This window comes from Falco peregrinus, chromosome 1, assembly GCF_023634155.1.
Source record: "Falco peregrinus isolate bFalPer1 chromosome 1, bFalPer1.pri, whole genome shotgun sequence".
Classification (NCBI taxonomy): Eukaryota; Metazoa; Chordata; class Aves; order Falconiformes; family Falconidae; genus Falco; species Falco peregrinus.
Genome location: NC_073721.1, coordinates 81,490,043 through 81,516,573, shown reverse-complemented (window position 1 = coordinate 81,516,573; position 26,531 = coordinate 81,490,043). Strand labels below are relative to the sequence as shown.

At 39.0% G+C, this 26,531-nt stretch overlaps 2 protein-coding genes across 2 annotated transcripts in view; one reads left to right on the top strand and one right to left on the bottom strand.

The window, feature by feature from the left end:
• PDHX (pyruvate dehydrogenase complex component X) overlaps positions 1 to 204 on the bottom strand; it is a 51,642-nt gene extending 51,438 nt beyond the window's left edge. The window contains exon 1 of the mRNA XM_055819416.1: positions 85 to 204. The gene's annotated coding sequence lies outside the window, so the exon portion shown is untranslated. The remainder of the gene's footprint in view (positions 1 to 84) is intronic.
• APIP (APAF1 interacting protein) lies at positions 110 to 17,053 on the top strand. The gene is made up of 8 exons (XM_055819621.1): positions 110 to 242; positions 5,932 to 6,032; positions 9,012 to 9,060; positions 10,355 to 10,472; positions 11,539 to 11,674; positions 14,251 to 14,418; positions 14,968 to 15,087; positions 16,305 to 17,053. The coding sequence occupies exons 1-7, from the start codon at positions 147 to 149 to the stop codon at positions 15,065 to 15,067; spliced, it is 768 nt and encodes a 255-aa protein (XP_055675596.1). The 5' UTR covers positions 110 to 146; the 3' UTR covers positions 15,068 to 15,087; positions 16,305 to 17,053.
• Positions 17,054 to 26,531: the final 9,478 nt, after the last annotated feature.

The window sequence follows — 26,531 nt, the reverse complement described above, 5'->3', positions numbered from 1 at the left end:
CCAATGCCCGCCACCGTGGCGCCCCTCCCGGCCCTGCCTGACCGCGGCGTGCGCCCGCTACCGGCCCTGCCCTGCCCTCCCGACCTGGCGCGGCGCCTGGTCTCGCCACCCAGCCCGGCTGCCCGCGGCAGGTCCCGCTCGGGCCGATGCCCCACCGCTGGGGGCAGGCACCCGCGCGGCCCCGCCGAAGGACCCCCGCGCCGCCCGGCGACATGGCGGCCCGGGCCAGCGATGCCGCGCAGGTAACGGGGGCCGCGCGCGGGCGTCGCAGGGGCGGGCGGGGCGCGCGCCCGGTCCTGGGGCAGCGTCCCGTTCCGGCGGCGCGGGGCCGCCATCTGCGCCATGCGGGCCCGGCCCCGCCGCTCCCCGCCGGCCGGAGGGGCTGCCCCAGCGGCGCGGCACGCCACGGCACGGCGATCGGCAGCGGCCCTGCCGGCGTCGCCCCGGGCGCGGGCTGGAGGCACGGTGGCACTGCGGGTTGCGGTTACTGAGGCTGTTCTTGCGACCGTAGCAATTAGCTAGTAACCTTCGTAGTTACTAATTAGCAGAGGGCATAGAGGTGTTCCCAAACTTACTACGCGTCCCAGAACGTGCCAGCTGACAGTCTGGCCGCAATTACAGGACTTGTGGCCTTTTTTTTTAATATATGGTAACCGGGGAGGCGTTCAGGTTTGGTTTAGGTTTGGGGTTGGTTTTTTTTTTTTCTGTGTTTGATGGTTGGCGGCTTTCTGTAGTTTGGTGGCCGTTCACCACCATAAGCCCGAGGGTCAGCCAGCAGTGCTGCGCTCCATCACGTGAAGCAAACGTTGCCCTACAGCAGGGGTCCTCAAACTACGGCCCCCCAGGGTCCTCAGCCCGGCCCCCGGTATTTACAGAACCCCCCTGCCCGCCGGGGGTTGGGGGGGGAACCAAGCAGCCGCAGATGGCTGCCTGCCACTTCGTCCGCGCGCCGGCCCCCTGCTTAAAAGGTTTGAGGACCCCTGGCCTACAGCATATGGGAGCATCTCCTGGGCAAGGTTTGCAATACCTGCCCAGTTTGTATGTGGAACTGGTCAAGAGACCAGCCCAAGCCTCGAGAACAATGTGGACCCACAACAGGGAGATGAGAATCAGCGGCAGGTTAGATAACGTGGTCTGTCGGGAAGGAATGCGCTTAGTCAAAGAAAAGGGGGAGGTGGGTGGGAAGAGGAGCAGATGGAATTGGCTTAGTATGTAAAATGTTGTCACAGAGATGAAAGGGAGGAATGTTGTCTTTAGGTCCGTAATGTTTGGTATGAGATAACAAGCTTCAGTTTCAGGAAGCAAGGTTTAGGTTAGGTGTTAGGCAAATATTTCTAACCAGGGACAGTTAAACAGGTTGCCTGAGGAGGTTGTGACTCACTGTCATTGAAGGGTTTAAAGATGATGTTAAAGTAGAAGCTTCCAAACCTTGTCAAACTTACCCCAGGCTACCATCTCCATCACTTCACCTTCCCTGTCTCCTGCCTCAGAACCACTGCCGCTGGCTTGCACCCGTGCCTGTTTCTCCCATGCTGCTGCCACTGCCTCCACACACACGGTTCTGCAAGTCCGATGCCAACTGGAAGCATTTTCCTGTGGCATAACAACCCCCTATAGCAACTGCAACAAGGTGCAAGTGGTCTGTCTGTTCAGAGAGGCTGCATTAGGCAAAGCTTCTGCTTGCTGTGATTCTAAGGACCAGGAGACAATCTTGAGGGGCTCACAAAATCCTGCTTCCCCTTTGCTTGAGTCTTACGGTCTTAACTTTAGACCATCAAGGATCACTCGGTCTTCAACTTCAGAGTCACTGTGGTTTCGGGGTGGGGGGAGAGAACAGTGACAACACCGCGTTGTTTCTTAACGTTTCAGCAAAAGTATCGGTACTAAGTAACTACCTGCCTACCAGTTTTGGTACGTGCTACTTATTTTTTTGCTTTTGTTCTCTTTATTCCATGGGTGTTAGCAGAATACCCTCCACCAATGTAGGTTCCTGCTACTAAACAAACATTTCTCTTGGGAAGTTTCTTTCACGGGCCTAAATGACTAAGCTGAGCAGTAGAGCAGCTGATAGCTTGTCATTTTAAAAAAACTATTAAAGCTTCTAATTGTTGTAATAAAAAAATCAAAACATAAAAAAGGCACACCATAAATTATCAGTTTCAGTTGGAGGTCTGTACTTGCTATAAAAACTGACAGTCTGAGGCTATTAAGTAGAGTAGGAACCGTCACCACATTGCTTTCCTCTCTCTTCCTTACCATTATTGCTTTTTTTCACCTAAAACCCCCTCTTTTTTGCATTATAGAATCCTTGTGTGGTACTAAAGGTGTTGTAGAAAATAAACCAAAACAGCAAAAATAATGTCACGATCCTTTAAAAAAGTTGATTTGATCCATTTCTATGCTAAAGAGATTTTAAACAGAAATCTATCAGCTTATTAACAGTACTGTATGTATACAGGGTAGCGTATATCTGTTTTTCCACATAAAACTTATCACTACACAGCTGCTCAGAGAAACCTCATCATTATTTAATACTTGGCAGTATGACATATCAACAGTATGATTTCATGCAGTCTGTGCTTATTGGTGAGGAAAATACATGATTTCTAAGCAATTTATGAAAGGGAGATACCTATTTCAGGCACTGCTTATTTACTGTAATATCTGGAAACGTCCACATTGTAGTTCACTTTTACACTTTCTGAAAATTATCCCCAAAACTTTTACACATGTGTTCGTTCCACAAGTAGTCTGGGTCCACTTTGGTGTCCATGATATTAGATCCCCATTGTTCTGTGGAGTTTTGCATTGGGAGGGTGGGTTCATTTGATTTTGTTTTTTAAATCACATTAGAGACAGTAATTTGAATAAAATAGGAGAAAGCTAATTTTCCTTGAGCAACGACAGTCTTGCAGAATTCAGTAATAATTTTTTGAAAATATTTTACTGTAGGAAATATTCTACATTTTCAATGAATACTTTCTGTTTAGAAAGTTACCAGCAAAAATGTTTTCAAAAGAATAATTTAATGGATTGAAAAAAGTTCATGGAAATTTGTCAAGTTTTCCTTCATACCTAACGACATGTAGAAACTTAGGCTAAGACGGTAACAGCATAGCAGCAAAGAAACTGAATTGTTCATGTTAGCTGTATCAGAAAACTAGTGGGCCAGATCCTGAATTAGAGAGGTAAAGAAAGATAACCAACAGCACCTGTAGTCCAACTTCAAAATCAGATTTAAAAGTACTGCTTACTGAGATTTGACAAAGAGTAATCCTGTTGACTTGCCTACTGCTTTCACACATTCACTCCCAGGCTTATTACAGCAAGTACTCTTTTTTAGTTAATGGAAAGAATCATCATTTTTATTATCAGTGATTTTTAAACGTGAAATATAGTAGTATTTTTGTTTAGGTAATTTATGGTTATAACCAGTATCCACTGATCTTAGAAAAATACTGTTAAACTCTGAGGATTGATTTATAATCCTGGAATTCTTCAGAGAAATAGTAAAAATTCCTTGATTATATTTATTTTCATACATTTTTGGTGAAAGTAGCTTCTGAATTTGAACTTTTAAAAATTCTTTTTAATGGTTTAGAGTGTTGAAAAGCACTCATGTTCTCCCATGAGTATGAATTTTGCAGTAAATGTCTAGATTCATCGAACAGGAAAATATGAAACTGTGGTAGTGTTATAATTGAGGGTTTTTAGGGCTGTGTACATTCAATAAATAATAGCATTATAAACCTGGTAAATATAAGGTTATTCCATCAAAGGTAGAAAAGACATAATTTTTATTTGAAATGAAAAATGTTGGTGTAATATATAGGTTACAAATAGACAGTGATGTAATTTTGAGTAAGAGTCAAAAGAGGATACTGTGGGACTTCGTTTCATGACAAGTGAATAGATAAAAGTTATGTAAAACCATTAATTCTGTATAAATAAATCAGAACAACAAAACAGGGACCTGTGAGTTGCACATAGTATGTGCTTGGTTTGTATTTGTAAACGTATGACACATGGGTGAATATTTTCAGATTCATAGTACATTTCAGGGTCATTAGTATTTGAGGAATGCTTAATTACTCCAAGCATACTTGATATATATTACTAATTTCAGTGGCAAAAAGCTGGAAAGCAGTGGTTTCATTTTCAGCTTGTGAATGGGGAAGATTTCAGAGCTTTTTCACTGTAAATATAGAGGTTTGCGTATTTGGCCTGGGGTCTTTTGCCTTCGTATGCTCTTGTATGTGGTGGTCTGTTTGTTTCAGGCAGGTAAAGTGAACTGGTAAAGGTTCATGGTGCTTTAAAAATCTTAACTTCTTACGTAAGTTTCTGGGAGTACTGGTTACAGTCTTGTTTCTATCACTTGAATAAACATTTTTAATATATTAAGACACTGTAAATAATAGAAACAAGATCATAGCAGGCAACAATAGCTTCTGAACTGAATCCCAGTTCTTTAAAGCTAATTGCTTCAGAAACAAGTGCCGTTGAAGAATATGGTGCTGCACTATTGAATTCAAGTTCCAAGTACCTGATCAGACTTAACATGTATATGAAAAGAATTATGTGAGAGTTGGCTGCAGTAGAGGGCTACTGTATTTGGTGAGCTAAAGGTTTAGCCTTCCTAAAACTAATCCAGTTTTCTGTTGAAAACAATGCAAGGAGCACACATGTGGTGATTAATTGCTGATTTCTGTCACACACCCATGTAAGAAACAAAACCAGCTGTATTACTGTGGTAATGTAGGTGGAAATCTTACTCTATCCCGGAGAGATAAATACAATCACTGCACTGCTTCTGTACTGTTTAATTCCTTACTTGATGGGTTCAGTTGTGTCAGGATCTTTGTGAAAGCACAAATAATTTTTATTTTTAGGGGTAAATGTGGGAAGACTGGCTTTTTATGCTCTCAGATAAGCTAAAAGAAATACTCAAGATAACATACAGATGCATGAATTCAAGCACACAGTATGAAAAGTAGCATCTCACGGCTTTCTCTGTGTATACTGGTTATATTTCTCATGTAAATGATTCCAGCATCCCGAATTTTTAATTTTCCAATGCAGTACTCACTTATCAAAGACCTGTTAGATGTAGCTTTCTTAGTTTTATATGTTCAGTGCAGAGTAATGTTTAGGATTTCCAATAAATAGTTTTGGCTTGTACTCTAAAGCCATTCGGTTTTAGATTAACTATGAATGAATCTCTGACACTACAGGTAAGCTTTGGTTACTAGATAGATATAGATATATTTATTGATCTAGTAAACAATGGAATATGGAAAAATGTAAGAACTTCTTTTACTTCTGAAAGATTAAAACAATGCAGTTTGCCTTCTGGCTAAACTGCATGTGAGGTAACCTCATGTTGCAAAAATGTAGGAACTTGAAGTTCATCAAACAATTTGCCTGTTTTCTATGGCATTTTTCACTGCTATTTAAAATACGATACAACAGAACTAATAAAATCTATTCTACTGAAATTTTTTAAATCAAGCAAAATAAACCTTCAGAAAACTGATTCAATGGGAAAAATACTAGTTGAGCTTTTAAAAATGGATAATGTTAGATACATTTATTTTTATTTTTTTGTGTCATTAGTCTATGACTTAATCTTGCTGGTGTAATACCTATGGTCCACTGCACTCGAATAAATTTGAGATGAGACCTTTCCTGTGAAGATTAATCAGACGCATTTTATTTGGGAGCTCTATTTGTTCATTTCAAGGTCTGAATGGCCCCTGCAAACTGTAAGGGGCATTGTGCAAACACGCAGTCATTTTGTAACAAGTTCATAAGTATAAATTAGACTGTCATACTGCAGTATGATTATACTACCCCTTTAAACTCAGTTTCAGAATTTAAATTCTTAGTTTTGTGATGCTTCTGATGTTTTTTAATTTATCACTTTATTTTTAGGACAAGTTACATCCAAGAAATCTTATCCCTGAGCTTTGTAGACTGTTTTATGGTTTAGGCTGGGTAACAGGAACTGGTGGAGGAATCAGCTTGAAACATGGGTAAGTAAAGATGGAAGAAGAGAGAGACGGTGGCTGTGTTTAGTAGTCGGTGGGAGTGTTTCAGTTACATGAAAAATGTTTGAAAGTCAAGAGCAAGCAAGAAGATAGAGGGTGAAATGAACAATATGCCAAATTTAACCATATAGAAGGGAGGTGGCTAGTCTGAAGTAGTCATTTTAGTCTCTTCAATGGAAAGAGCCAACTTCAGAGTGTGACGACTTTTTTCTGTCTTTTTCCTATCTTTGTTTAAGGTAGATTAATTGTCTTTAAGGAACAATGCATTCTCCCTTTTTCATTTCATTGGCTATGGAATTCAGAGTGGATTACATCAGGCACATGGCTTTCAGCTGCCTGTGGTTGAACGATGTGAATCCCCCTCTAGTCATTTTGCAGGCAAGACATTTCCTTTAAGAAGAAAATTACTGTTCTACTGGGGTAACTTCTAAGGAGATATTCTTAACAGATACAATTAAAGCAGGACAGGGAACAGCAAAACAACTTTTTGTGCATATCCACTACTAAGGAGCACCTTTTTGCTTTGCTCGGCTCCCCCTGTTCATACTTTCCATTATTTTAACGGAGACAGAGCTCCTCTCAGTGGCCACTGAAAAAAGAGGAGTCCTCATTCTGCAAAAGACCTTGCACAGCGCCTGCAATTCTGTCCCCAGTCACAGGTGCTGTGACCCTTGAAAGTGTCTGTTCTCATTTTTCTGACATACACTTGTATGCAGACGCAAACAGCCATTGCTATTCAAATACATGCCATATATATATGAAGCCTCTAAATGCTAGTACTTGTGCTATTCTAATGGGGCTTTGTGCAGGTCATTTCACTTCCTTTCTTGATTTTGCAAGCAAAGCAGTCGCAATAATAATGAGAGGAATGATAAGAGGGTTGATTCTTGTTTCTAAAGTTCTTTGTCTATGGAAAGATCTTTCTTGCGCTAACTTCTCATCAGTAGCTAAATGTAACCTATTTTCTCCATCATTTCAGTGCATTTCATTTTGGTTGTGCAAGACAATGGCATCAACAGAGAATACACTGACACAGTAGTACAATTTTCCTCAGCAGTTCTATAACTTGGTTGGTCAGACTACACTGAAATACGTATTTGAGTTGATACCAATATTGTACGTGGTCTAGGAATAGTAATCTATGTGGCTGTACTGTTTTATATGTACAGTAACAGTATCTGTTTCAAAATCAATAGCTATCAGGCAGACATCAGACTAGCTTAGAATTGTTATATAGGAAATAGTAAAAGAAAATTAAAATTTGACTGAAATTCTAACAGCTGGTCTTACCAGGTAATCCTACTCAGCAGTACTCACTGTGCAGTTCCTATCTGCTACTCAACAAAAATGCCAATTTGGACATGGGATAGTATATTAAAAATGTATCTAGAATTCTTTGTCAGATGTGCTGTATTTCAAAGACTGTATTTCATAATCAGATTTTCCTTTTGTGATTAATTTCTAAAAAATAAAAAAAAAATGTTTTAAGAAAAAATGCATGTCTTTCATTAGTAACCGAATTATCACTTGGTTTTTCAATATGTTGCACTCTCAATCAACTTGCTTACGTGAAGGAAGTAAGACTAAATTAATGCAGTATTGGCAGTGTTAATTCATGAATGTTAAAACCTACAAATATGATAAAGCCAGGTTTTGATGTGCTTCACAGCCATTTTACTACTATGAAGAATACATCACCTTAAAAGTTGTGGTTTTGGAAGAGTTAGAATCTTAGAATCATATAGGTTGGAAAAGCTCTTAAGGTCATCAAGTCCAACCATGAACCTAACACTGCCAAGTTCACCACTAAACCATGTCCCTGAGAGCCATGCCTAAACGTCTTGTAAATACCGCCAGGGCTGGTGACCCAGCCACTCCCTAGGAAGCCTGCTTCAATGCTTGATAAACCTTTCAGTGAAGAAATTTTTCCTAATACCGAATCTAAACCTCCCCAGTGCAAACTGAGGCTGTTCCATCCTATCACTTGCCACTTCGAAGAGGAGGCCAACACGCACCTCACTACAAACTCCATTCAGGTAGTTGTAGAGAGCAGTAAGGTTTTCCTTCAGCCTCCTTTTCTCCAAACCAAATAACCCCAGTTCCCTCAGCTGTTTTTCATAAAACTTATTCTCTAGACTCTTCACCAGTTTCGTTGCTCTTCTAAGTGCTCTTGTCCAGAAATATATCTGTAACTTGACTAATTATTCACTAGATGTCTCTGTGCTCCTGAATTTAGTATGTTACTGTTGCAACTGAATAGTGGTTACAATTGAGAAAGATAATCTGATAAATTTTTTTGCTATTATTGAAAATATTTTCGATGTCATCTTAAAATCATTGTAATTTAAATCAGTTTTTTATAGTGTTAGTTCATGTAAACCTTGCAAGAAGCAATGCACTTCTACTTGAATTGCAGGCATTTAATTGCATTGCATTACTGTTATCTTTTCATCAACACAAAGAAATACATAAATGCATTAAAAACTTAAACTACACAGTTATAACAAACCCCCAGAAGTATTTACATTGTAGAATACTATGGATAATTAATACTGTTTATCAGTAGTCTGGGAATTTTTAAGTAATAGTTTTGTCACCTGCTTTGTCATAGATCGATGTCCACTTGCAATTTCTCTTGTTCCACTTTTATTCTGAATTCTGGGGATTTGAGTTGGAATTATTGCAGGGGGAGGCTGTGTGTTTGTAGGAAAATAAGGCTGCACTTCGTACACATGTTTCATATCTCTTTGTCAAGTTGAAAGCGCGGTTTTGTACCACTGCAAGTTACAGATTTCGTATGCCCTTCTATGATTCAGTTCTATTTTGAAAACCACCTACATGTAAATCTATGGAAGGAGCAAGAAAGTCACTAAATTATGAAGGGCTAGATTTGCCATTTCCTTTTCAGTGGATCAAGAGCTCTAAACCTGTTTATCCATTTTCCCTGTCTGTAACTTTTCTTAGGAATGAAATCTACATCGCTCCTTCAGGAGTGCAAAAGGAAAGAATACAGGTATGCTGAACTGTATTTTATGTCAAAGCTCATCTTTAGAAGGATGAAAGTACCTTTGTTTAGAGTTTCATTTTTCCGTATGTAAAGTTAGAAACTTATTATACTGTTGACTTCCTTATCGAAACAACTGAAGATTCTGCCCAGTACTCCACTAGCATAGCAAGCCAACGTGTTTCAGTGACCAGTGTAGATTACTCGTGATGATCTCTTTGCTTTAAATTAACACAGACAGCTGTGAGATTCAAATGTTACTAAAGTCCAGCTTTGTCAAGCTTGAATGGCTTTATAACTGTCTGGCTACAGTTTCAAGTTACTGTGGCACATAGGTAATTAACATTAACACCTCGTCTCTATTTTCATTTTAGTGATTACAAATCTTTCTCTTGATATTCTCAGTAAATAGATGGGCTTTCCCCATGAAAAGGTGACTGTGCCTGTCTGTCTCCTTTCCAAAAAAAAACCAAAATATAAGTGGAGGGGAGAATGGTAAATGGTAACTATTTTATGACACCAGGAACTTCCCCAGAGTAGAGTAATATGTGGAAAGGCTTTGTTGTTTTATATATATGGGGGTAAATACAATGAGAAGTGAACAGAATCTCTTCACTGATAGAAACTTGGGGTTTCACAGCAGTGCTTGCTGAGGATGTTAGCAAGTAAAGCAGGCAAAGGCATAACATGGCAAGACTGTGATGGTCTGTTCTTTACTAGCAGTAGTAGTGGATTGAGCACAGTGAGTAAGGAAATCTCTTGCAACTGTATTTCCTGCTGATTTTTAAAATAACATTTGAAGAAGAAGGTTTTATTGCTGCTCTGAACAATTCTTTGTACTGTTATGAGTAGCTGATTGATGCAAAGGTACCAATCATGTAAAGCTACTAAAAGCAAGGTTTAAAAAAATAGTTCTACAAGTTGAATATATTATGTGTAGGTTTAATTTATGTCCATTATTGATTCTTTAAAGGGGGGGAAGGAAAAGTACATCTACATTTCTTTTGAATCAGTTACTATTTTTCCTTTTGATCTGTTGTCTGTTGTTTAGATACAGGCTGCCTCCTCTCCAAGAAAAACTTAGTTTTACAAATATCTGCTTGGCAGCAGTCTGAATGAAAAAAGTACCTGATATTAATTCACATTACACAATGTCAGTAAATAGTATTAGAAGCTAGAATAAATGTGGTGCGTTACAGCACTTCCACGAAGTTAAAATTATGGTGTATGTATTTGCCCCCCTAGAAGGAAAACAAAACTGTTCAGGTCATCACAGGTCAAAATAATTCCTTCTTTGTTACAGCCAGAAGATATGTTTGTTTGTGACATGAACGAACGGGACATCAGTGGTCCTCCACCACACAAGAAACTGAAGAAAAGCCAGTGCACGCCTCTTTTTATGAATGCCTACACTATGAGAGGTGTGTAGCAAATGGGTTTAGTTCTGTGATGACTAGAACACTGAATACACACATCCACAGAATTAATAATCAATACCATATTCGTTAGACATGGAAGTTACAGTGAAATAAACATGAAACTATATAAAATAAATTATTTGTAAAAGAGTATGAACAGTTGAAGGTAATTCATGGTAACATCCTGTGTGTGTGTCATTTACATTTTAATCTTCTCAGGTAGTTATACCTGTGGCCATCCTTTTGGCAGTAATTTTTAGTGCTGTGTATTAGTAGGTTGTGGGAGGAGGTGGGGGGTTTACAGCAGGTTGGTCCCAGTAATTTTGCCTATTCAGCAACTGGTTTAGATCCCTTTGCAACCATTGGCTGTGATTAAAGGTTCTAAATTACAGGTAGGTGAAAAAAGTATGAATTTTTTCTTTTGCAGGTGGACAGTAAAGAGAGCTCTTGCTGTTGTGTAAGATTTACATCTGTTACTTTAGAAATGATTTAGGGAGTTTATTCTGATCTTCCTGCACAAGAAGCATACATGTGTACCCGAGGAAAACTCATTTCATATCTTTGGCAACTCTGCAACTTTAAAAGTAAATTATAATTATTATCTACCTATCTTTCCATGATAACACAAAAAGATAACAAATATTTTTTTCAGAGAATCAGTGGATAATCGAAGAAGAGTATTAGCTTAAAAAGAAAGTAAAAGTCTTTAAACTTTCATCTCACAAATAAATTTTTGAATTAATGAGAGTGTTTCAGTCATTGCAGTATGTAAAGAAATGTACCAGTAGTGTTTCTCCTTCAATTTTTGCAAGTAGTTTATCTCCTGGAATTTGTCACTAACTGTGGGTTAACGCTGGTGTCCTAAGACAATCTATAATTATCCTTTAAGGATGAGGAATTATGTCATACCTTTATTTAGGTTGCTGGTTTTTTTCCTGTAATAAAGTAGATGACCACTTGCTAAGATGTCTAGCCAAAGGAAATTAATCAAGTAGGTGAATAAGATTCTCTTAATAAACACATTTTAAAATTCTGAAAAAAAAAATAATTCTCCTTTTTCTGTTCTTAGGGGCAGGTGCAGTGATCCATACTCATTCCAAGGCTGCTGTTATGGCTACCCTTCTTTACCCAGGGAGTGAGTTCAGTATTACCCATCAGGAGATGATAAAAGGAATCCAGAAGTGTACTTCAGGAGGCTATTACCGGTACTTCTCTATGTTTAAGAAAAGAGGCACGCTATCTGATCATTTGTTTTTGGCAATATAAATAGATGGCAAGTCATTTGAGTTATGTACATCAAAGTGTGTAATATAAAGTATTAGGAAAAAGAAGTAAAAAGACTTCTACATTAAATCAGTCATTGGCTTTCCATTAAAAGCCTGCAAGCCTATGGAAGAGGTCTGAGATAAAGTCTTGCAGTGTCAGGGCTACTGTGGTCTGTTGAGCTACAGAATCAAGCCAAATAGAGAGTTATATCCTGACAAATATCTCAAGAACAGATAATGTTAACACATCTATAGAATGTTAAACTGAAACTGAAACCAGCCAACATTAGGTTGGATTGAAAATGTGCAAACTACATTTGGGTGGACTTCACATACCACTACATGTGCTAGTTTAGGGCATGTTAAAAGAGTACAGGATTTCAGATTTTACTTGACAGACTTTGAAAGAAAACTCAGAATAAACAGCTCATTAAAGATAATGTTATTACTTTTCAAGGATGAGCTCTGAGGTAAGTGCTGAGTTATTCCAAATTATGTGTGATGGCTTGTTTTGAGGACTCCACCCACAGTGTGTTGAATTGGGATCCGCAAAAAGCATTTATATAATATGTGACAATTAGATGAAAAATTGAAATGCTAAATTCTTTCCACTTTTTTGATGTTAACTTCTGTAACTAATTATTGCCCTTTGCAAGGGAGCAAGCCATGTGTCTGGCACGTGATTTTACACCTGGCCATATTTTATGCAGTTTTGGCTGACTTGCCAGCTTTACTCTCTGGCCAGCATGAGCATTTGTATTTTTAATGTGGCAAGATGCCCCTTATATTGAAATGTGTAACAACGCTGACTTTAAAAAAGTCCAAAACTATTTTCTTGTTGGATATACGTTTTGAATTCTCAAACATTCCCAAATGTTAGTCAGGAGACATTATATTTATTGGGTTCCATATCTCTGAATTGTCCCATTTCATCCTGTTAATTTACCAGAAAAACTAAAGAAGTCAAAGCTCCAGATTACATGGCTCCTAAGTACATACTCATCCATACTAGACTGATTCCACTGTCTTGCCTCACACAAGGCTCCCCATTGATAAGAAGGAATTTGATAGTACGGAATGGGAACTTTCAAAAAAGGGATCAACGATATATTGTTTCTAATTTCAGAAACCTTTTCTGGAAGCTATCCAGGAAAGTGCTACAGACAGAATAATCAGAAGTATTTGTTGACCTAAATGTCATACCAGTGATGCCAGAATACTTTTACATTTGACTTCAGTAGAGAGAACTAGATCTGTAGTAAATAGCTTTGAAAGTCTCAGATTGTCCTGAGATTTTATATGACGGTTTGGCTAAATGTAGGCAGCTTATATTTCAATAAAACTAAAGAAATATCAAGTAATAACTCATTCATAATCTTCTTTGAGTATTATAGGTATTAGTTCTTGATAAAAAGCTTATGGTTATGATTAGAAATCAGTTATGATATTTATACCTGCTTCCAAACTCTCATCCAAGTAGAAAGCAGAACCTAGGAAACCAATGCCTTAGCTCATTTGGCCTCACTAATAGCCCACTCTAAATCTAATTTTAATGATCAGAATGTGTAAGATTCAAAGTAAACCTACAAAAAACACTTAAGTTTCTTCATCACTATTTTCATACTACTTCCTTGGGAAAGCATCAGCATTGAAAACTGTAAGGGATGAGACTTTAATTTTCTGATTTGAAATACAAGATGTATTATTTTTACTATTGCTTTCTCTCTGTGTTTTATAAAAGTACAACTAGGATCCACTCATGAAATATCTGTGATCTCAATGATAAATCTGAACCTGAACTGGGGACTTATTAAAATTAAACAAGTTTCTGCCAGTGTTAATTAACTTTCAAACAATGCCAAATATCCCAGTCCTCCTTCAGAAGAAACTCTTAGGCAAGTTCCACTGAGTAACATGCATCATCTTGTCTTTGGAACTGGGGTTCTCAGGCTCTCTTAAGATCACATATAGCCCACCAATGACTCCATCAGAGTATTTATTTTTCATGTGTTGACTCTACTTTCTATTTATATGCCTTAGCAGGACAATCTTATTTCCAGGGGCTTTTTGGACTACCTAAATTATTTTTTTCTGCTCTGCAGCAAACAGCTTCATTTCCTTCTTCATGATGTGATTCTTTTAAATAATTTAGTCTGAGATAAAGCTTGTAAGTGATGCCAATACAGGATAAAGAGTCTGAGAAAGTTGTAAAGAGACCCAACTACAAAGTGATATGTGAACAAACAGCTACACCTAATACATTAAAGTATTACTTTCTTTTTGTGCCTCAAGTGTAGCTCAGGTATTGCCAGCATAGTGTACGTTTGGGAGTGAGAGATGTTCCTGAGAGTTCTTATGTTACAGCATGACTCACAAGAGAAGAGCATAAAATCACTAGTGTTGAGAATTTGTTAACACCTTCACATGGTCAAAGCAGAATCTCTTTCTTAGGGAAAAGCTTCATACATCCAAACACAGCATTTTTTTAAATACATGAACATTCATTTTTGTTTTAGATATGATGATACGCTAGTGGTTCCCATTATTGAGAATACACCAGAAGAGAAGGATCTCAAGGAAAGAATGGCACGTGCTCTGGAAAAATATCCAGACTCTTGTGCTGTATTGGTTAGACGTCATGGAGTTTACGTATGGGGAGAAACATGGGAAAAAGCCAAAACAATGTGAGTACAACGTAGGAATATGATATCTTTTGCCATTATACCTCAAAATCTTAATGACCTTAATGTCTTGTGTATTTCCAACCCATGGACAATAATTCAGAACATTAAGTTCTGGCCTCACTGAATGTATAGAGAGCTTTTGGGAATGCATTCATCCAAGATTCCACTGCTTGGTTTTGCTTTTGTATCAATGCTGGCTGATACAGTTGCCAATATTTTCCTTTCATAGGGACAAGTCCCTCCTCATGAAACCTGCAGGCAATCTCTGCTTTTATATGACACCTGCCAATACCGTTTGTATAGTCTTCCCTAGACCCATTTTTGGAATTTACATCTTCATGTGCTGATGGGAATGCAGGAAATCAGGATCATACAACAAAAATGCTCGGCATTTTCCATGCTGCAAGAACAGAAATAAATTACAATAGAGCTGTCCAGTCAGATTGTCGCATTGGTGATGTAGAGCTCAAGGAAGAAAACTATTCTCATAAAACATGGCAAGACTTGAGCCTTACTTTACATTTCACTGTTTTTTCCTTTTGATTTTAGGTGTGAATGTTATGATTACTTGTTTGACATCGCAGTGCAGATGAAGCTGCATGGGCTGGATCCTTCAAAACATCCAGCAGGAGAAAACGGGATCTTGTAAATGAGAACATATATATTCAGGTGTGAGTTTATCTGTAAAGATGATCTGTTTGGAGGGAGAGGCTACAGATGACACCATCACTTCAGTCCGCTTTCCCACCTGGGGAAACTTCAGTATTGCACATCTCCCCCAGTCTGCTCCATTACCACTGCAGTTGCATCTACGCCTGAAATAATGCTGCTTTACCACACAATGGAACAAAAAGATATGTGTTCATAGTGAAGTATGTCCTGTGCATATTTTAGCACTATGTACAGCATGGGGTGCAGTTGCTTTTTAAAACAAAATTGTATCAAGTATTACCAGAAAAAGCCAATGGAAAAAAAAGACCCCAGCCTAGTAAGCTAATCTGTACAGAGGTGCCTGAACACCCAGTTTGTTCTTGCAAGATCAGGTTTGAATTCAATCTGTCTTAGTAGTATTACTTACATGGTGGGTTGGCTGGGGTTTTTCCTTCTGCAGAAATGGCTGATTGCAATTTGATTCATTGATCAGTGTCACCTGTTTACCTCATACAGCAATTTATTAAAATGTTTTGTTTTCTAATGTAGAAATGATCAACGTTTTGAAGGTTTTCATAACAAGTATTTTAAAGTAAAAGCACATAGATAATATGATCATGCAGTACTTTACATGAAGGATCCCTGAAACAATTGTCATGTAAGCAATACACAGCTCAGTATGGCAAAACACAGGGGTAGAGTTAACGTTTCAGAGTCTGGGACACTTCTTCCTGAAAATCTAAGCAAGATACCAGTAGTAGTCAGATTACATAGGAGTTGCTAGGCCAAAGTGGTGGTCTAATTAAACAGGGTAGGCTAAATTAGGGCACAGTTAGCCCATGAAATAATCCTCTCCACCCACCACATTTGCATCAGAAGAGATGAGAAAAGGCTGCTCAGGCAGCATGAGCCCAGAACAGACAAGTACTTGGATCTTTAGCCTTTATGGCCACACTAGAGGAGGAAGCAGTGGGACAGGAGGCTTGCTGTCAAGGGAGTCTCTGCATGAACGGGTATTTGGAGTGCTGCCACTACATACAGTGATGAAGACACGCTGGCTACCTCGCCTACACAGAGCTACCTCATGGCCTATGAGAACCATTCTAAAATTGCTCCTCAGCCCCTGAAACTGAATAGGTTGGGCTAATGTAGTGGCATTAATATTCCTTTGCCTATTTCTTATGACTAAATACCTAGTTTTATAAAATTTTCACTTCTATCTTGTTTCTCTACAGATTTCTTACATGATGATGGGAGTTCCAATTCCACCTCATGCTGTTAAAACCAGAAGGGGGTGCTGTTATACTCAGCTGATGGACAGATGTTAGCAATCAGGTTTGACTGTTAAAAAGAAAATCCAAGAAGAAGAGGACAGTTAAACAAAAAAGCTGAGTAATCATTTCTATTTATGAATCCTGTCAAATGCTGCAGTAGGAGAAATGAAAATTCAGATGCAAAAAAAGATCTGTGAAAAAAGCTGTGGAGAACTAATGTGACATTTTGTTTGCGTGCTTTAAAAATGCAGATTTCAACAACCTGCATTATTTTGATCCTACTCTATTGCTACATCATTTACTTTGTTCTAGGTCTCCATTTCTGAAAGGTATAGTAGCCTTTATTCTTGGGGAAAAAATGTGAGGACGACCCCTTAATTAGAAGTTAGGTAGAAAGTTTAAAGCATTGCTTGAACTGTTAATTCATTCACGCCATGTTAATAGATGTTGGGTTTTTTCAGTTAAGCCTGTAGCATATGTGTTTTTAAATTCTCTTAATTGTTATTATAATGAGTAGGAAACATAATTTTATAGCATGCCTTTGGAAGTTGTTACTGAGAGACTGCTCTGTGTCTTGTCTGTTTTTTATCTCTTTAAATTCATTCACTTTCAATAAGATTTTGTTACAACTTTACAACAGCTTATGACCTGTGATTAGCCAGCCTATGATAGATTTAATCAAACTGCTCATTAAAATATAATATTGCATATTTATGTATCTTAGTGTCCTCTTTTGGAATCTCCTGGAATGGCCCCACAGCGGCATCAGTCTAAGCCTTGATTGACCAACTTCCTGATTGAGTATTGAGGCTCTAGTCCCAGGGGTGAATTGAGACTGGGTAAGCACCAGTTGACCTTGTTTTCTGCTAGGGGCCATGCATTCCCACCACTTCCCCTTGCATCATCCCTGGCACTTTTATGAACTTCCCTGAAGTGAATTCCCCAGTGGTGTTCCCCAGGGCTCCCTGCTGGGGCCAGTCCTGTATAATATCTTTTATCAGCAATGGGGACGAGGGAGTTGTGTGCACCCTCGGTAAATTTGCAGATGACAGCGAGTTGGGAGGGAGTGTTGAGCTGCTGGAGGGCAGGCAGGCTCTGCAGGGGCTTCCAGGCAGGCTGGACCCGTGGGCCGAGGCCGGTTGTACCAGGTTCAACAAGGCTCAGTGCCGGGTCCTGCACGTGGGTCACAGCAGCCCCACACAGCGCTACGGGCTGGGGGCAGAGCGGCTGGAAAGTGCCTGGGGGAAAAGGGCCTGGGGGTGCTGGCTGACGGCCGGCTGAACGTGGGCCAGCAGTGTGCCCAGGTGGCCAAGAACCCAACAGCATCCTGGCCTGTATCAGAAACAGCGTGGCCAGCAGGGCAAGGGGAGTGATTGTCCCCCTGTACTGGGCACTGGTGGGGCTGCACCTTGAACGCTGTGTTGAGTTTTGGGCCCCTCTCACTGCAAGAGGGACATTGAGGTGCTGGAGCGTGTCCAGAGAAGGGCAACAGAGCTGGTGAAGGGTCTGGAGCACAAGTCTTGTGAAGAGTGGCTGAGGGAACTGGGGTTGTTTAGCCTGGAGAAGAGGAGACTCGGGGGAGACATTATCACTGTCTGCAGCTCCCTGACAGGAGGCTGTAGGCAGGTGTGGGCAGGTCTCTTCTCCCAGGTAACAAGGGACAGGGCAAGAGGAAATGGCCTCAAGCTTGGCTGGGGGAGGTTTAGTTTGTGTAATAGGAAAAAATTCTTCACTGAAAGGGTGCTGAAGATTGGAACAGGCTGCCCAGGGAAGTGGTGGAATCACCATCCCTGGAGGGTTTAAAAAATGTATAATGCATTTGGCAACATGGTTTAGCGATGGTCTTGGGAGTCAGGGTTAATGGTTGGACTTGATGATTTCAAAGGTCTTTTCCACCTAAAAGATTCTATGATTTGAATTAACTCTTCAACCCAAGAGAAAACTACTGCAGGAGTGGGGTAAAGAAAACCATTACATTGCTTCCTGTTAAGCCACTGGTAAAACATTGAATCAACTCAGAGATGGGTCCAAACAGAACCAGAACTGGGGCAAAAGAGGAGATGGCTGAAGCCAGAGATGGCAGACGCTTCCCCCATTTCACAGGGATGAGTATTCAGACTTATTCAGCTACTTGTGGACAGGGTTTTGCTGTGGGTGTTCTGAATAATTCGGAAAGAACTGGAATTGTGGAAAGTATTCCGCTAAACAAAGAAGGCAGGAAGAAACTTACTTTTCACCCATTACTGAGCATTGAATTTTCTTTAGTTATGTATGTCAGACTACAGATTATAGAACTACATGCCATTGGTCTCTTTAGTTACTGAAAATTGTGTTGTACTGAACTTGCACAAAAAACATCCTACTTTGGCTTGGTAGGTATTTGTGTCCCCACATAACAGTCTGTCACTGGGCTTCAACAAAACTCCTTTGCAGTTAAGCCATCATGGTATAAGCGAAGTGTATGCTGACCTGATCCAGCCTGCTGGGTATCAGCTGTTTCTAAGCAGTAAGATGTGGTCACCTGTGCCAGGACAGTCTGGTGTAGGCCACCAGAGTTGTTGCTGCTATGCTGCCACTTTGTCAGCAGCCAGATCCCCCTTATCTCCACATGTAGCAGTTATAGCCTGTCTTTTTATGCTGTACAAGAGAGCATGTTCAGCATCTGATGCTACCAACCCAACAGCAGCTGTCAAAAATGATGTCAAGACCTCAACTGATGAAGTAACTACTCCACAGGAATCATTCATTATAGAAAGACCTGCTGTCACAAACTTGCTGAGTACTCATCTACCAGGGTAACATACCCTCACCGCTCTGGAATGCTTCACATTTTCTCAACAGGAAATACCTAAGCTTTGCTCTCAAATTTTCCTGTCCCTGTCAGTGAAATATCAGCTGAAGAGTTGTTAAAGATGTAGCCGTGTAGTTCAGATAGGCTTCTTTTTTCCCCCCGATGACTGGACTGCAAGACTCACCAATGTTAATTACGGTGAATTTAACAGAATCTTTGCCGTTCTATTCTTACATTAAAGGAATAACCGTGTTTAGTTCTTTTCTGGATCTCCTTATGCATTTTAGGAACACAAGAACAGCATTGGCCATTTTCTGATTTATGCCATTGACTTCATTTCTGAACTCCCATCAGAAATGCTTGTGCTACCTGATTCTTAGAATACATAAAGAGTAGTGCTATGCTGACGGACTGGCAGGTTTCTTTAAGATCAGCATCTTGTGACCACTAGGCATCTTTCTGCTTCTCTACTGTATGTAGTGTTGTACCAGTAACCTTTAAAACTTAGGGGGAGGGTGACCTTGATTATTGTGAAAGTTACTGCAGGTTGTTGACTGTATGTTTGTTGATAAATTTTTTCATTATTAGGCATTCATTTGTCAGTGGCAAATGTTTTGCAGTGACTCCACATCTATGTGGACTGCAGTAAGAATTTCAGTGAAAAATGGGTTTTAGATCAAAGAGTGACTTTAGACAGGCTGCATACTCCCCTACTCCACTTAAGCACAATACACATCCCTAAGTATTCTCAAGACTTCAGAGGTACAACCGACATGAAGGGAAAGCAGACTGTATTCCCTTAGATTTTTTCCCTATGGGCATGCTCATGAAAATACTTCTTTATGTGACAATCCACTTAGTCTTGAAATCTAGTTACTGTCTATATTGATTGTGACCTTTAATTCGTTATTTAAACTGCTAGATTTCTGCAAAAAGCAAATTCCTGTGGTATTCTGATGATGCTTTCAGAATAGGTCATAATTGTATCATTCCCTAACACTGATGTTTTGTAAGGATAAAGATGTTTTTACACTTGGTGTTGTTTTGTTCTGCATGTATAATGACAAACTACAAAAGAACACACACAAGGAAAGGTATTTTATGCCAAATATATTTCTCTGGGGTCATGTTCATTACAAATACTCACTTCCTCATCCAGCTACAATTTGCCACTCTGCTGCCTTTCTAAAATCTGTGTGTAATATCAAATTTCTGTGGTAGCAGTTAAGTTCTTTCATATAGGATTCTGAGATGCTCAGAGTCCCGTTCAGTGGCCTGGAAATGAGCTAAATACACTCCTCGCACATCTGTTTGTGTGTGAACTCTGAGCAAAGAAATCAATGACTTCACAGCTTTGGCGGCTTCATAAACCTGTGAAATGATTACTGTTTCCTGAAGTGTTCAGAAAGCTCTTACAGTTCAGCTCTGATTACATAGACCAAAAATATTGGAATTTCCCATACGATTTAAAGCTTCTAAACTCCCATAATTTTTAAGTCTAGATCATTTTCTGAATTGTAGGCTAATAAGCCTACTAGATATTTTTATACATTTACAGCAGACTTGATCTCCATCGAAGCAAATTATCTTGGTTTAGTATCACCAGATAGATAGGTTTATGTAAAAATGACATAATCCCCATTTCAAGTGGGTCATCCAAAAAACTAAATAAGTTCCAACATTTCCCAATAAAATTAATTTCCTAGCCAACATCTTATTTGCTTTCCAAGAAGGAAATAAATTTGCAGAATACAGCATCTTGAAATATTAAGAGATAGAGCTCTAACTTAAAGTAAGCAGTTATGATGCCAGTATAGGTCCTCTAGCAAATGCCGTAATTCCTGAACAACTGGCATCCTATTTCCTGTAACCCTGAAATCATAATTTAAAAATTAACATCTAAAAAGGTCCACTGACTAGTAGCCTTCCTCTAAATTATTTTTGGCCACACTTTTTGGCAAATATGTCTGTAACAATTTTTTGTCATTTTACAGAGAATGGCAAATTGGCAAAAAAAAAACCCCAACCCTGGAGCACTTTAGGTGGCTTCTGTACCAAGGAACAAAAAATGTGTAATTTGATACTAATGCTTCTTAATTTCAAAATTGTTAAAAAACCTCTGAGCTGATACAAGTTAAGATACCCCTACTAAAGGAAGTTATCAGTCATGTACTCCCTTGATAAGCAATGAAGAAATCAGGAGAATTCTTCATTTTTGAAGCCACGTTGGATTTGTAGTTCCCTTTTGTTATAAGGCGAGATGAACCCTTGCAGGCTTTGTATTTGTTTTCTTCCCCTACATGTCAGGTGAAATAAAAGCTGTGCCTTACAGATGTAGGTTGTTTCCAAGGACAGCACTCCGAGCTGAGGCTGACTTTTCAAACGGAGAATACAGAGGTGCCTGCAACTGCACTTTGCTGCCAGCTAATCAAAGCTTTCATAGAAGTCAGAGAGTCCGTATGTTTGGTTTAAGTTGGCTTAATGCTAAAAGTTTAATATTACTCCAGCAGAATGCTACCTGACATGATTCCTGAAAGAGCGAATTTCTAAGTCCCTGAGTCTAAAAAAGAGCTCTCAGGCATTTGTCCTGTGCTACCCAAGGGCTGACTACACAGATCAGATGGTAAATAAAATCTCACTGTTTTTTCGTTGACATCATTAGCACAGGGATGTGTTTCTGCTAAATTTGAGTGCTAGTGATTCAGCACACTGAGTACGCCACTGCAAAATTATTTTGGAGCTGGAACCACAACAGTAGGCTATTAGGACTTTAATCTATTGAAAACAAAATCAATTCCAAATGGTAATTTGTAAATTTTTTCTGTCTTCAAAGTTAGTCTAGAATCTGCTAGATTTTGCTGGAACAGTTAGAAAAAAAACCTAGTGACTGGCTAGTGCTCAATACCAAAAATGGACTGAGGGTGTTTGACTAGATGGCATTTAATGGGGAATCACAGCAATTCATATTGCCTGCATAGCATTTGCAAGCACCCACTCTCTCTGTACTTACGTATACGTGTTGGGTTATTTTACTCCAAGATACTATGCTGTTGTACTAGCAAGTTTCTCCCATCTCTGACAGACAAAATTAAAGAGTTTAATCTCCAGAAACCAGATCAACAAGAATTTATTTAAATAGTTAAGCATAAATTCTCGCTCCTTAATAAGCCTCAGATTAGCTCTGATTTCTCTGATGGTAATTTCTGGTAATTACAAACAGAATACACTGGATATAGAAGAAAGAATAGGTCTTAGATTTAAAGCAAAGAGCTGGATGTCTAGATTTTGTGGCTGATTCAAGTGTTACCTTAAGGTCATGCCTTGAACAGTTCACTTTGATGGGAGTTTCAAAAGAGCTTGAATGAATCAGATACTACCCTAAATCCCATTGGAAAGTTAGGTGCCTAATTTCATTATGCTGCTCTGTAACTGAGGCTTTAGCTGTCTGTGGTTCCATCAGCGCAGGTAACAAAAGAAAGGGGGACAGGGGTCACCTGAAGCACTAGCCGTCAACTTATCACTAGTGTATACCAGATTGACGTCAAATGCTTAACTGCTATTTTTTCCCTAAAAAGAAAACAGAAACCCTTAGTTTAAGAGAAAAAAGTTACCGAAGATAATTTCACCTAGCAGGGATTTAAAAAGTAAAAAAATCAAGAACCGGGCTTTCCTGTTGTGTGCTCAGAGATGTACATTAATACTACCACAAGTAGCACGACACAATTTTTGTGACTTCAGTTCTTCCCCTCCCAAAGGATGCCAGCATTCTGTCTTTCCAGATGAAACATCGGATTCCCATTCTTAAGTTCCTGTTCTCCAGACAAAGCAGGTTACTCTCACAGTCCCATTTTGGTGCAGTTCCTGAAAACAACATCAATAAAGTACGTCTATATGCATGAATGATGATGGGAGACTACCTGGGCTCACCAGGTTGCTGTACATTTAACGCTAATGGTTATGCTTCTTTTGTCTTTATGCTTTGTCTCATTTCCATATTTTATTCAGTTTTAGTTCTGCTTTTCTGTAAGATTTTTCTCTACTTCCCTGTTTTCCTTACAATCTTTGAAACCAAATGTAAACTTAATACCATAGACTTTCTGGTTGAACTTTCAAACCCAGGAATATTTTTGTGTTAGGAAACTTACCACTTTCCTGATTCATCTGCTACATCCCTGACATATCCGAGCATGTCCTGTTATTTGCATGTTTGCAAAATTTTGTTACTTAAAGGGTTAATGTGCCTTTTGTGCCTCAGACACACTCGGATTTTGCAAGCAAATGTCTGTTGGTTGCAAGAGCTTATGAGCAAGTATGAGACTAATTTCCTGTTAAGGAGTCGCTACATTAAAAGGATATTTGCATAATCATAGACTAAGATAATGTAGGGAAAAACCCAGAGATCATTCTGATGCCAGGATTAAGCCAAGCCCAACATGTAATTTATTTGAATGCATGAAAGCTGCTTCTTATCGTTCACTTCTATCTCAAGTCCCCAAGCACTTTAGTTGGCAGCAGCAGGCTCTAACTCCTCCTGGCTAATTCATTATCCTCAACAACATTTAAAAGGGTTATTTTAAGTTTAACTTAACAGTTCCTGCAACTTAATTCATACAATAAAAAAAATTATTCCTTTTATTAGTTGTGTCACATGTTCAAAATCAAGCTACCGCATCTTCTTGGGTCATCATTTTATTTAATGCCCTCGCCTTCAGGTTATGATAACTTCTGAAATATCACATGCACCACAAAAACAAGGGTTCAGGATTACACCTATGAAAAACATAGCCAAAGCCAACGAGGTTTCATAATGCAGGTGTTTTTTTCAAGTTGTATATAAATAAAGGAGTGCCCACATAGGAGTTTAGCAGAAGGGCCTCAAGAGAAAGTACATTAGCAATTAAAAAATCAAGACAAATGTTTCTGCACAGATTAATACTTAGTCAGGTTGGAGGTCCCTGACTTTCATTTTAAATCCAGTTGCATGCTTAAAATTTTTACTTGGAGAACCTATTGCCAAAGTAAAGAATTTCTCACGTGTCACCTGATACTTCCTCCATGTAAACACGCTTAGAGACTTATGGCTGGGGTGCTGTAGAGGTGTCTGAAATGCTATTTAGTTTTTACTCAACTTGGATGATTAAGTTATTTGAACCCGAAAGTCCAGTTGCCAGAAAAAAAGAATAAAAAAGAAAACAAAACAAAAAACCAAGGCTACTGTCATGCTTGCTTGCCATGGTTATAACAAATGGGGTTACAAAGACGTGTGTAGGAGTAGGAAGACGTCAGCTGCTGTTTCTGAAAAGCAATAGAGGGAGGAGAACTCATTCAATAGCATTTCAGTGACAGCTCAGTCTATCAAGCCTGAAGCCATAGCATAACAGGGGAATAATATTTTGAGTGAGGGAAGGGCAAACATTATGATAACAAATTAATTGTAGTAAATCAAAAAGAGAATATAATTAAGGTCTCAGACACCTAAATAAGACAGCATTTAGTAGCAATGGTAGCAACATCAGTAGATAAGCACAGTTAAATGAATAGGACAATGACCACTGCTTATTGCAATTGAAGCAATAACAGAACACTTCATTGTACTAGAAAATAGTACCATGTTTTACTATACTTTAACTATGATTAAAACAGCACAATCCTGGTAGTCTGAATGGTTTAGTCCAGTATTATTAGTTAAAACATCATATACTAACCTACATTAAGATGTATTGTCCTGTTTGAAATTTCTAGTCCTCAATAAGGAAGACTGGTATATCTGAAAGAGAGAGTCTAGACATTTTAAGTAGTTAATACAACACAGATTGCTCCTAAATTTTGGAAATGTTAAGAACAAAACTATCTCATACTGAAGATGAGGAACTTACTCTAGTTAGACCAGAAGAGAACAATGGCCAATCAAGTAGAGAATACATGATAACTTAGTGTAACCTGAAACTCATATTGCACAAAATTAATTACCAAAGAAAATTAAATGACAATACCTTGCAACCTGTTCCCATAGCAGCCACACTTGGCCTTGTGCTATAGATGTCAGCTAAACTGAAAGAAGATTGCCCATTGCAGGATTAAGTTTATCACACAATAAGCTGTAAAACAAAGGTGCAAATTGAATGTGCTCGGAAGCTAATTGAGAGATCAAGAACTTTATGGTCCATCCCACAAGCATCAGCTTAGTTACAGTTGTAATTATCCCCTCCTTTAAAAAAATATACTAACAATTGATTCAGGATATTTCTCATTTGCATATTTTTTTTAAATCCTTCAGCTACTATTTTGAATTGCAGCTGACTGAGACAGATTCTTTTTTATTTTTCTGTATTTTTTTAGAGAATTTTTTCATCCTACTTCATCCAGAATTAACATTCCAGTGGAAATGGCAGAGTTCAAATTCTGCAAATAAGAGAGGAAACTTGTTTTCAAAGTAATAAACAAAAGCCAGACAGCTGAAGCGCAAGAGGGATCACTGAAATGCCATTAGCCAGGGAAGGTTAAAGTCAGGATAGTTTTGTGAGTTGTATTTTCACACCTTATCAGCTGTGCGGTGGAATTGTACTTTTTTAATATTACTAATGTCTATAGAGGAAAATTTTACTGCCTTCTATGCTCTTTACATGGGGCAGAAAGACTAAAATGTCAAAAAGTCATAGGCCAGAGATAATCTGACCAGGATGGATAATAATGTGAGCAACTGAAGCCTTCCTTGCAGAACTCGAGGAAGCTCTCTGTTAGGGGTTGAGCATAAGACACTGATTTCAGGAGCAGAGGGTACAACTTCTTCAGGATTTATGGATGTCCTTGGGAATTCACTTCTGTAATCCAAACAGTCTCTTGGGACTGTCTATAATATCCTATTTGGTCATTTCAGCTTCAAGTGAGCACAGCAGTATGAAATTAGAACATCTTCCCCCAGACTGTCACTTCCATGCTTGAGTTCTTGGAGGGTAAAACTAGGATTTCCTAGTTGAGTAAAAATCACTTCCTGTTCAGAGAAGTAATAGCAGGTCTTTGACTATGGTCCACCTAAGCTCTGTAAAGGTTTTGTACTTCCTTATGCATCTTTCAAGCACTTATAGCTTTCAAGTGCTATCAAAAAGAGAAAAAGGAGTTAGGTTTCTGGTACTTGTGATGGACTTCCTTGTAGGAACTGATGTATTCAAAGGTTAAAGATTTACATTTTTAAAATACAAGCTGTATGTGAAGAATAAGCAACCAGTAGGAAACAACATGAACAACAGCAGGTCTTCAATCTTAGGCCATATCTGGGTGTTAGACTGAAAACAGAAGAGAGCGGCAGCCCCTTATTTGAGAAAACTCAGCCTAGAATCCATTCCTAAAGATGGATGCCCAAGCACTGTCTTTGAAAAATATGTAAGCAGGGATTATTA

Excerpts from the sequence above, each read along its gene's own strand:
- APIP (XM_055819621.1), top strand. The coding sequence starts at position 147 with ATGCCCCACCGCTGGGGGCAGGCACCCGCGCGGCCCCGCCGAAGGACC. Across the intron at positions 6,033-9,011 it reads GGAATCAGCTTGAAACATGG|GAATGAAATCTACATCGCTC; the intron begins GTAAGTAAAGAT and ends AACTTTTCTTAG. Across the intron at positions 14,419-14,967 it reads TGGGAAAAAGCCAAAACAAT|GTGTGAATGTTATGATTACT; the intron begins GTGAGTACAACG and ends TTTTGATTTTAG.